Source organism: Lolium perenne, chromosome 3 (assembly GCF_019359855.2).
Source record: "Lolium perenne isolate Kyuss_39 chromosome 3, Kyuss_2.0, whole genome shotgun sequence".
In the NCBI taxonomy this organism is placed as follows: domain Eukaryota; kingdom Viridiplantae; phylum Streptophyta; class Magnoliopsida; order Poales; family Poaceae; genus Lolium; species Lolium perenne.
Window position 1 is genome coordinate 102404538 of NC_067246.2, and position 10452 is coordinate 102414989.

The 10452-nt window shown below is 46.3% G+C and overlaps 2 protein-coding genes across 6 annotated transcripts; both read left to right on the plus strand.

Moving 5' to 3' along the window:
* Nucleotides 1-1102: 1102 nt before the first annotated feature.
* Nucleotides 1103-4637, plus strand: LOC127342025 (uncharacterized). Of its 3 annotated transcripts, XM_071828063.1 has the most exons (6): nucleotides 1113-1989; nucleotides 2099-2234; nucleotides 2402-2486; nucleotides 2585-2659; nucleotides 3173-3257; nucleotides 4578-4637. In XM_071828063.1, the coding sequence occupies exons 1-3, from the start codon at nucleotides 1750-1752 to the stop codon at nucleotides 2446-2448; spliced, it is 423 nt and encodes a 140-aa protein (XP_071684164.1). In that variant the 5' UTR covers nucleotides 1113-1749; the 3' UTR covers nucleotides 2449-2486; nucleotides 2585-2659; nucleotides 3173-3257; nucleotides 4578-4637. The 3 variants fall into 3 exon arrangements, with proteins under 3 accessions (XP_071684162.1, XP_071684163.1, XP_071684164.1); XM_071828061.1 differs by having other exon boundaries at nucleotides 1103-1989; nucleotides 2099-2486; XM_071828062.1 differs by lacking the exon at nucleotides 4578-4637 and having other exon boundaries at nucleotides 1103-1989; nucleotides 2099-2486; nucleotides 3173-3551.
* An 8-nt stretch (nucleotides 4638-4645) lies between these two features.
* LOC139829881 (uncharacterized) lies at nucleotides 4646-9162 on the plus strand. Of its 3 annotated transcripts, XM_071828066.1 has the most exons (6): nucleotides 4646-6518; nucleotides 6628-6763; nucleotides 6931-7015; nucleotides 7114-7188; nucleotides 7702-7786; nucleotides 9103-9162. In XM_071828066.1, the coding sequence occupies exons 1-3, from the start codon at nucleotides 6279-6281 to the stop codon at nucleotides 6975-6977; spliced, it is 423 nt and encodes a 140-aa protein (XP_071684167.1). In that variant the 5' UTR covers nucleotides 4646-6278; the 3' UTR covers nucleotides 6978-7015; nucleotides 7114-7188; nucleotides 7702-7786; nucleotides 9103-9162. The 3 variants fall into 3 exon arrangements, with proteins under 3 accessions (XP_071684167.1, XP_071684165.1, XP_071684166.1); XM_071828064.1 differs by having other exon boundaries at nucleotides 6628-7015; XM_071828065.1 differs by lacking the exon at nucleotides 9103-9162 and having other exon boundaries at nucleotides 6628-7015; nucleotides 7702-8080.
* Nucleotides 9163-10452: the final 1290 nt, after the last annotated feature.

Consider the following 10452-nt stretch of genomic DNA (forward strand, 5'->3'; position numbering starts at 1 on the left):
AATATGATATTTTCAGTCCACCTACTATTGAGGAGAAAATTAATTATGATTACAATATGCCTCCTATATATGATGATTATGGTGATGAGAATAATAGTGATAGCTATTTTGTTGAATTTGCTCCCACTACAACTAATAAAATTGATTATGCTTATGTGGAGAGTAATAATTTTATGCATGTGGCTCATGACAAGAATGTTTTATGTGATAGTTATATTGTTGAGTTTGTTCATGATGCTACTGAAAATTATTATGAGAGAGGGAAACATGGTTATATGCATCTTAATAATATTAAGTTTCCCCTCTTTATGTTAAGAATCTTGAAATTGCACTTGTGTTGCTTTTCTATGCTTGCCACTTTGTTATTCATGAATTTATTTGTGTACAAGATTCCTTTTCATAGGAAGTGGGTTAGGCTTAAATATGTTTTGGATTTGCTTCTTGATGCCCTCTTTTGCTTCAACTCTTATTTCTTGCGTGAGTATCATTAAAATTACTGAGTCCATCTTAATGGCTATAAAGAAAGAACTTCTTGGGAGATAACCCATGTGTTTATTTTGCTACTGTATTGTGGAGTCTTGGAAGTTGTTTACTACTGTAGCAACCTCTCCTTATCATGTTTTTGTGCCAAGTAAAGTCTCTATGGTAAAGTTGATGCTAGATTTGGATTGCTGCACAGAAACAGCATTGCTGTCTGTCACGAATTCGCGCAGAAGTCTCTGTAAAAAAATCTGCAAATTTACGTGCGTGATCCTCAGATATGTGCGCAACTTTCATTAGTTTTGAGTTTTTCCGTTTGAGCAAGTTAAGTGCCCCTTCCAGGTTCGTCTTTACGGACTGTTCTGTTTTTGACAGATTCTGCCTTTTATTTCGCATTGCCTCTTTTGCTATGTTGGATGAATTTCTTTGATCCATTGTAACGGTCCAGAAAAATACCCCAATTAGATTTTCGTTTGTTGTGTTGTTTTTCGCGTCATTCTGACGTCGTGCATCATCCTGCATCATATCACCTTGCATGTTCTGAAAAGACCAAAAAAATATTTTGTGCAACCCTAATTTGTTTTGCAAATTAATCCTAGGGTTATATAAAAACCTTCCTCATTCTTATTTTAATTCAACATAAGCATTTCGAAAAATATTTGAAAACTTGTTAATTCAAAATTAAATGTTTCGAAAGTATTTTTTTTGTGAACCTTCCTTCCCTAAAATCATTCCCTCTTCTCCTTGTTGCTTCCTGGGAGAATTCAGCGAGACAAATCAAAAGAAGACAGAAGAAATAGAAGAGATGGAAAGAAGCCCCGCAGCCCAGTTTACTTCTTGGTCCATGTACAGCGCAGCAGCCCACCAACACCAGCGCTGCACATCTGCTCCTCCTTCGTCGTACGGCAGTGCATCCAGGCATCCTCACATCGCTGTCACGTCGATGGGACGGCTGCTGCTTCTTCTGCCTTCCCTATAAAATTCCTCTTGCCTCCAAGCCTGCAACCCTAGCCTATTGCCCCTCCTTTCTCTGCCGCCGCCGCTCTTGCTCTTGCTCTCTGCCTCTGCACCACCACGGCCACGCGCGCCTCCCTGCGGCTGCACTCCGTTCCGTCGGCCTCCTACCAAACGCTCCGGTTACCGTCCGAGCTGGTCGCCGCCAGCAGCGTATCCAAGTTCTGCACCGCGCCTTCGTCTGCCCGCGTTCCCTTCGAGCCCCGACGCGCCGATCTTCCTCTCTGCGTCCAGGCGCTGCTCCGCGCCGTCGCCATGACCTCCAGGATGTCGCTGACGTCCGTGTCGTCGTCCCCGACCTTGCAGCGGTGCGCCTCGTTTTCCAGAGCGCCGCCTGTGCTCTTCTCCGTGCCGTCCCTGCCGCCGTCGACCCGGACGTCCACGACCATGTCCGCCTTCAGCAACTGCGAGTGCCTGGCTGTTTCTCTCGGTGTCTTTGTCGCCAACTCCCTCCGGTTTCTCCAGGACGTGGTGCTCCACTTCATCCCCTTCACAGTGAGCAGCAATCTAGCTTTATCTCTCCGTTTGTTTTCGTCCCGTGCATGGTCGGGATGGAAAGGAGCTTCAACTCGTGATGATTTTGTTTTCGCTTTCACGCATGCAGCAAGCCAGTAACGAACGCCGGTATCCAAGCCACGGCATGGCAAAGCGCAGAACGCCGTCGACGCCTCCGGCCGGCCGGCTCCGTCTGTTTCCGTCGCCCGACAGCGTCCCTACCTCTGCATCCGCGTCGTGCATGGGCAAGTCTCTGCATCCGCTCAATCCATACTATCTTGCGTCTATACAATCTGAACGTCTGTGCTCTAGATCATCTGCTCTGTTCCTTTGTTTCAGTCGTGAGGTTCCTGGGTTAAGTCCCCACTCGGGCTAATCAAAGCCAACCCTTTTTGTGCATTTGTTTAACCAGGCCGGCTAATGAGACAAGTCTCTGCCTTGTTCGCTCAATTAAATTGAGCATTCCAAATCGACGTGATCTGAAGCCAGGCGTACTGGTTCGTTCTCTTCCATGCATCCGTGTGATCCTGTGTTCAATCCCAAGTCATGCAAGGCCTCCTTTTTAATAATCTGTTCTTTGTTTTTCTGCTGATAGCCGGGATCAGTTCGTAGCCCCAGCGCAGCAGCACTTTGCTCCCTGTCAGCGCCTAGTCGCCCCTGCCCTCCGCAGGTCAGTGGCTACGGCTAGCCTCTCTTGTGTTACAAAATTTCTGCACGTTTACTGTTTTCTGAAATGCATGAATTGTGTAATTCTTACCTAATTCATATCTTTTAAACCGTAAATCAAAACAGAAAGTGTTTTATATGTTTTTCAACCAGAAAAATGTGTTGAACACTAATATGCCATCCATTCATCTGTTTGCATATCGCATCATGTCACGCCTTGATAGTTTGCGTAATTCACCTCACATATATGCGGAGTATTTCGGATATCCACATATGGTTTCCCCGCTCCGTTTAATATTGAAGTAGCTCACCTTTGCCATGTCTTACCATGCTAATCAACACTTAACTTTGACGGTAGAAAATGCAACTTCAACCCTAATTGTTTGTCCGGGTTCTGATCCCGCTTAATTTGGATAAATTGCATCGCATCATCTTTGCCATGTCATGCATATCATCTTGATCATGCTGGATCTTCTTTATCCGTAGTAGTAAGACTTGCATACGTTGTGTGTTCCAGCATTTGCTTCTTCCCGGATAGGATCACGAAGTGGTGTGGTGAGATACGACGAGTTCTCCGGATGTTCCTCAGCAAGCTATAACAGGCAAGCATTTCCCTTATACTCCTGCCCCTGCAGAAGTCGCTCACCTATTTTATTTTTGCCTTCTCCCTCATGCTATCCTTAAGTTGCGTTCTTGTCACGTGTCCCTTCCACTTGTTACCTCAAGCAGCCCATATTGCCTCCACCAACCACCTATGGCTATTGTTTGGTATCGGGTCTGCCTTGCGAGTCGTAGTGCATGCTAGTGCTGTTATATCTCGTTACCGTTATCGCTATCTTATCGGTTATCTGTTGGGAATCATGACACATGCTACGTGGTTATATCTGTTGAGGAAATCATGGTTACTTGTTAATAATTGTTAAGCGGAGGCATCGGTGGGTCAGTTGCTCGTTTTATGACGGCTCACTTGTGTTTCCTTAAAACCTAGGACCCCGAGTTCTTGTTATCTGTTCCGAGACTGAGCGCTCTAACCACACGTGGGTATGCTTCTGGGTCTCCCCTCGACCACTGCCGGAATCTACAGCTTTGTCCAGTGGCCACAACTAGTTCGTAATGTTTTACCATTTGTTGTTGCGTGCATGCCAGCCTGTTACTTATTTATTTTGGGAAGCCCCTGGGTGCCTTGTATCCCTTGTTTCTGGTATGCACGTATAGGTCGCGGAGCCGCTGCGAAGTGGTTTATCGCCCCAGTGTGTGTTTAAACCACCTAGTACGCTGTCGCAAACAGCTAGGTCCGCTTCGGAGATACGGCCGGACTTCGACACGGGTTTAACTTAGTTAGGTGGCTTCCTGGACATTGTTGTCGTGAAGGAGAGTGCGAGTCGTGATTTCCACCTGTCGTAAGTGGTTTGATCGTGCGTGTGGGCACATTTGGGCACCCCTGCAGGGTAAAATCTTATCGATAAGCCGCGTCCGCGGTTATGGACGACTTGGAGCTGTATGACTCGACCATAGACAACTTACACATGTTGCTTCAATCATAATAACTGGTGTAGTAACTTAGCGCAACTCTAATAATAAATGGTTAAAACTTGTCAACAGTGTGAGCGCCTTTGCCAGTACTTCTTGGCGAAGGGGGAACATATCGGCTGTGTTATGTTTGCAGAGTATAGAACTGTTAGTTACGCTCTCTCATCTTCTCTGTTTAGACGACTGTTGTAGAGTGTCTCTATAGGTTTTTAGTGCTTGCGCGCTGCCGCTTAACCCCACCATATTGCCTATGACGTTCCTCTTGCGTCCTCTAAGTCCCCTGCGTGCCTCAAGTACAAAGGACGACTGGTTGACGAATGCTTATACGTCTTGAAGTCTTGTTAAGTACGAACCCGTACTTATTGCTGCTTCTACGGGATATAACCGGGCAGGTATGAAGATATGTTCGATGAAGACGACGCTAGCAAGGTTACCCTTCCGCTTGGCACAGGCGGGGTTATGGACGCCACTGGTTATCTTCAGGACTCTTATTCCAATTTGTATCTTGTCCGTACTCGGACGTATTTGATCTTCTGTATGATTTGGATCTTTGTATTGTATATTTGTATCTTGACTCGTTGGAGTCGTTGTTGTAATATATCTGTTTCTTGTGGGCTGTATTGTAATCATGTTGTAATGTTACCTCTCGTGATTGATTCCACCCGCATCGCGTGCATGCTTCGGCGTGTACGAGACGCTTGGTGGTGCGTCTCCTGAAATCGATATCGTGCGGATTTCGGCGGATTCGCTGGGATCCTCATGGTACCGGTTTTGGGGCGTCACAAGTTGGTATCAGAGCATCAGGTTGACGGTACCCCACTAGTCCAGCCTTTAGGATAACCTTGCCAACGATCGTTAAGTTTAGCGTGTCAAAACCTATTTTCTAAAATTCGTTGGATAGATCTGATTAGCTCTGATTTTTCTCCTTACCTCGATTCTTTCTCCTCTTATCTTTACGAGTTTTGAGTCTTCTCTCTTATCTGAGTTTTCTGAGTCTTAGGTATCCACGTGGGTTGGACGATCTTTGCCTTATCCTAATAGGTCCGATCTTCGGAGGATACCAACAGAAGCGCATCATCAACAACGGGACAACGACTTCTTGTTAGTGGTGTCGAGAAGACCAACACCTCGACAGAAGAAGGTTCCACGCCATGGTCGGGTGTTTGTCAACATGGTACAAGAAGATCCGATAGTTTAACCAACTCCCCCTTAGGTTGACGTGGAACCTCGGGGCGAGGTTCCTTGTTAGTGGTGTCGATTGTAACGGTCCAGAAAAATACCCCAATTAGATTTTCGTTTGTTGTGTTGTTTTTCGCGTCATTCTGACGTCGTGCATCATCCTGCATCATATCACCTTGCATGTTCTGAAAAGACCAAAAAAATATTTTGTGCAACCCTAATTTGTTTTGCAAATTAATCCTAGGGTTATATAAAAACCTTCCTCATTCTTATTTTAATTCAACATAAGCATTTCGAAAAATATTTGAAAACTTGTTAATTCAAAATTAAATGTTTCGAAAGTATTTTTTTTGTGAACCTTCCTTCCCTAAAATCATTCCCTCTTCTCCTTGTTGCTTCCTGGGAGAATTCAGCGAGACAAATCAAAAGAAGACAGAAGAAATAGAAGAGATGGAAAGAAGCCCCGCAGCCCAGTTTACTTCTTGGTCCATGTACAGCGCAGCAGCCCACCAACACCAGCGCTGCACATCTGCTCCTCCTTCGTCGTACGGCAGTGCATCCAGGCATCCTCACATCGCTGTCACGTCGATGGGACGGCTGCTGCTTCTTCTGCCTTCCCTATAAAATTCCTCTTGCCTCCAAGCCTGCAACCCTAGCCTATTGCCCCTCCTTTCTCTGCCGCCGCCGCTCTTGCTCTTGCTCTCTGCCTCTGCACCACCACGGCCACGCGCGCCTCCCTGCGGCTGCACTCCGTTCCGTCGGCCTCCTACCAAACGCTCCGGTTACCGTCCGAGCTGGTCGCCGCCAGCAGCGTATCCAAGTTCTGCACCGCGCCTTCGTCTGCCCGCGTTCCCTTCGAGCCCCGACGCGCCGATCTTCCTCTCTGCGTCCAGGCGCTGCTCCGCGCCGTCGCCATGACCTCCAGGATGTCGCTGACGTCCGTGTCGTCGTCCCCGACCTTGCAGCGGTGCGCCTCGTTTTCCAGAGCGCCGCCTGTGCTCTTCTCCGTGCCGTCCCTGCCGCCGTCGACCCGGACGTCCACGACCATGTCCGCCTTCAGCAACTGCGAGTGCCTGGCTGTTTCTCTCGGTGTCTTTGTCGCCAACTCCCTCCGGTTTCTCCAGGACGTGGTGCTCCACTTCATCCCCTTCACAGTGAGCAGCAATCTAGCTTTATCTCTCCGTTTGTTTTCGTCCCGTGCATGGTCGGGATGGAAAGGAGCTTCAACTCGTGATGATTTTGTTTTCGCTTTCACGCATGCAGCAAGCCAGTAACGAACGCCGGTATCCAAGCCACGGCATGGCAAAGCGCAGAACGCCGTCGACGCCTCCGGCCGGCCGGCTCCGTCTGTTTCCGTCGCCCGACAGCGTCCCTACCTCTGCATCCGCGTCGTGCATGGGCAAGTCTCTGCATCCGCTCAATCCATACTATCTTGCGTCTATACAATCTGAACGTCTGTGCTCTAGATCATCTGCTCTGTTCCTTTGTTTCAGTCGTGAGGTTCCTGGGTTAAGTCCCCACTCGGGCTAATCAAAGCCAACCCTTTTTGTGCATTTGTTTAACCAGGCCGGCTAATGAGACAAGTCTCTGCCTTGTTCGCTCAATTAAATTGAGCATTCCAAATCGACGTGATCTGAAGCCAGGCGTACTGGTTCGTTCTCTTCCATGCATCCGTGTGATCCTGTGTTCAATCCCAAGTCATGCAAGGCCTCCTTTTTAATAATCTGTTCTTTGTTTTTCTGCTGATAGCCGGGATCAGTTCGTAGCCCCAGCGCAGCAGCACTTTGCTCCCTGTCAGCGCCTAGTCGCCCCTGCCCTCCGCAGGTCAGTGGCTACGGCTAGCCTCTCTTGTGTTACAAAATTTCTGCACGTTTACTGTTTTCTGAAATGCATGAATTGTGTAATTCTTACCTAAATCATATCTTTTAAACCGTAAATCAAAACAGAAAGTGTTTTATATGTTTTTCAACCAGAAAAATGTGTTGAACACTAATATGCCATCCATTCATCTGTTTGCATATCGCATCATGTCACGCCTTGATAGTTTGCGTAATTCACCTCACATATATGCGGAGTATTTCGGATATCCACATATGGTTTCCCCGCTCCGTTTAATATTGAAGTAGCTCACCTTTGCCATGTCTTACCATGCTAATCAACACTTAACTTTGACGGTAGAAAATGCAACTTCAACCCTAATTGTTTGTCCGGGTTCTGATCCCGCTTAATTTGGATAAATTGCATCGCATCATCTTTGCCATGTCATGCATATCATCTTGATCATGCTGGATCTTCTTTATCCGTAGTAGTAAGACTTGCATACGTTGTGTGTTCCAGCATTTGCTTCTTCCCGGATAGGATCACGAAGTGGTGTGGTGAGATACGACGAGTTCTCCGGATGTTCCTCAGCAAGCTATAACAGGCAAGCATTTCCCTTATACTCCTGCCCCTGCAGAAGTCGCTCACCTATTTTATTTTTGCCTTCTCCCTCATGCTATCCTTAAGTTGCGTTCTTGTCACGTGTCCCTTCCACTTGTTACCTCAAGCAGCCCATATTGCCTCCACCAACCACCTATGGCTATTGTTTGGTATCGGGTCTGCCTTGCGAGTCGTAGTGCATGCTAGTGCTGTTATATCTCGTTACCGTTATCGCTATCTTATCGGTTATCTGTTGGGAATCATGACACATGCTACGTGGTTATATCTGTTGAGGAAATCATGGTTACTTGTTAATAATTGTTAAGCGGAGGCATCGGTGGGTCAGTTGCTCGTTTTATGACGGCTCACTTGTGTTTCCTTAAAACCTAGGACCCCGAGTTCTTGTTATCTGTTCCGAGACTGAGCGCTCTAACCACACGTGGGTATGCTTCTGGGTCTCCCCTCGACCCTTTAGGAATCTCTGACTTTGTCCAGTGGCCACAACTAGTTCGTAATGTTTTACCATTTGTTGTTGCGTGCATGCCAGCCTGTTACTTATTTATTTTGGGAAGCCCCTGGGTGCCTTGTATCCCTTGTTTCTGGTATGCACGTATAGGTCGCGGAGCCGCTGCGAAGTGGTTTATCGCCCCAGTGTGTGTTTAAACCACCTAGTACGCTGTCGCAAACAGCTAGGTCCGCTTCGGAGATACGGCCGGACTTCGACACGGGTTTAACTTAGTTAGGTGGCTTCCTGGACATTGTTGTCGTGAAGGAGAGTGCGAGTCGTGATTTCCACCTGTCGTAAGTGGTTTGATCGTGCGTGTGGGCACATTTGGGCACCCCTGCAGGGTAAAATCTTATCGATAAGCCGCGTCATGATTATGGACGACTTGGAGCTGTATGACTCGACCATAGACAACTTACACATGTTGCTTCAATCATAATAACTGGTGTAGTAACTTAGCGCAACTCTAATAATAAATGGTTAAAACTTGTCAACAGTGTGAGCGCCTTTGCCAGTACTTCTTGGCGAAGGGGGAACATATCGGCTGTGTTATGTTTGCAGAGTATAGAACTGTTAGTTACGCTCTCTCATCTTCTCTGTTTAGACGACTGTTGTAGAGTGTCTCTATAGGTTTTTAGTGCTTGCGCGCTGCCGCTTAACCCCACCATATTGCCTATGACGTTCCTCTTGCGTCCTCTAAGTCCCCTGCGTGCCTCAAGTACAAAGGACGATCGGTTGACGAATGCTTATACGTCTTGAAGTCTTGTTAAGTACGAACCCGTACTTATTGCTGCTTCTACGGGATATAAGGGCAGGTATGAAGATATGTTCGATGAAGACGACGCTAGCAAGGTTACCCTTCCGCTTGGCACAGGCAGGTTATGGACGCCACTGGTTATCTTCAGGACTCTTATTCCAATTTGTATCTTGTCCGTACTCGGACGTATTTGATCTTCTGTATGATTTGGATCTTTGTATTGTATATTTGTATCTTGACTCGTTGGAGTCGTTGTTGTAATATATCTGTTTCTTGTGGGCTGTATTGTAATCATGTTGTAATGTTACCTCTCGTGATTGATTCCACCCGCATCGCGTGCATGCTTCGGCGTGTACGAGACGCTTGGTGGTGCGTCTCCTGAAATCGATATCGTGCGGATTTCGGCGGATTCGCTGGGATCCTCATGGTACCGGTTTTGGGGCGTCACATCCATTAATGTCCAGTAGCTTTGTGCAATGTCCAGAAGTGTTAAGAATGATTGTGTCACCTCTGAACATGTGGATTTTTATTGTGCACTAACCCTCTAATGAGTTTGCTTGAAGTTTGGTGTGAAGGAAGTTTTCAAGGGTCAAGAGAGGAGTATGATATACTATGATCAAGAGGAGTAAAAGCTCTAAGCTTGGGGATGCCCCGGTGGTTCACCCCTGCATATTTTAAGAAGACTCAAGCATCTAAGCTTGGGGATGCCCAAGGCATCCCCTTCTTCATCGACAACATCATCAGGTTCCTCCCCTGAAACTATATTTTTATTCAGTCACATCTTATGTACTTTGCTTGGAGCGTCTGTTTGTTTTTGTTTTTGTTTTTGTTTGAATAAAATGGATCCTAGCATTTATTGTGTGGGAGAGAGACACGCTCCGCTGTTGCATATGGACAAATATGTCCTTAGGCTTTACTCATAGTATTCATGGCGAAGGTTGAATCTGCTTCGTTAAATTGTTATATGGTTGGAATCGGGAAATGCTACATGTAGTAATTCTAAAATGTCTTGAATAATTTGATACTTGGCAATTGTTGTGCTCATGTTTAAGCTCTTGCATCATATACTTTGCACCCATTAATGAAGAAATACATAGAGCTTGCTAAAATTTGGTTTGCATATTTGGTCTCTCTAAAGTCTAGATAATTTCTAGTATTGAGTTTTGAACAAAACGGAAGACGGTGTAGAATCTTATAATGTTTACAATATGTCTTTTATGTGAGTTTTGCTGCACCGGTTCATCCTTGTGTTTGTTTCAAATAAACCTTGCTAGCCTAAACCTTGTATCGAGAGGGAATACTTCTCATGCATCCAAAATCCTTGAGCCAACCACTATGCCATTTGTGTCCACCATACCTACCTACTACATGGTATTTCTCCGCCATTCCAAAGTAAATTGCTTGAGTG

Excerpts from the sequence above, each read along its gene's own strand:
- LOC127342025 (XM_071828061.1), top strand. The coding sequence starts at position 1,750 with ATGACCTCCAGGATGTCGCTGACGTCCGTGTCGTCGTCCCCGACCTTG. Across the intron at positions 1,990-2,098 it reads TCCACTTCATCCCCTTCACA|CAAGCCAGTAACGAACGCCG; the intron begins GTGAGCAGCAAT and ends TCACGCATGCAG.
- LOC139829881 (XM_071828064.1), top strand. The coding sequence starts at position 6,279 with ATGACCTCCAGGATGTCGCTGACGTCCGTGTCGTCGTCCCCGACCTTG. Across the intron at positions 6,519-6,627 it reads TCCACTTCATCCCCTTCACA|CAAGCCAGTAACGAACGCCG; the intron begins GTGAGCAGCAAT and ends TCACGCATGCAG.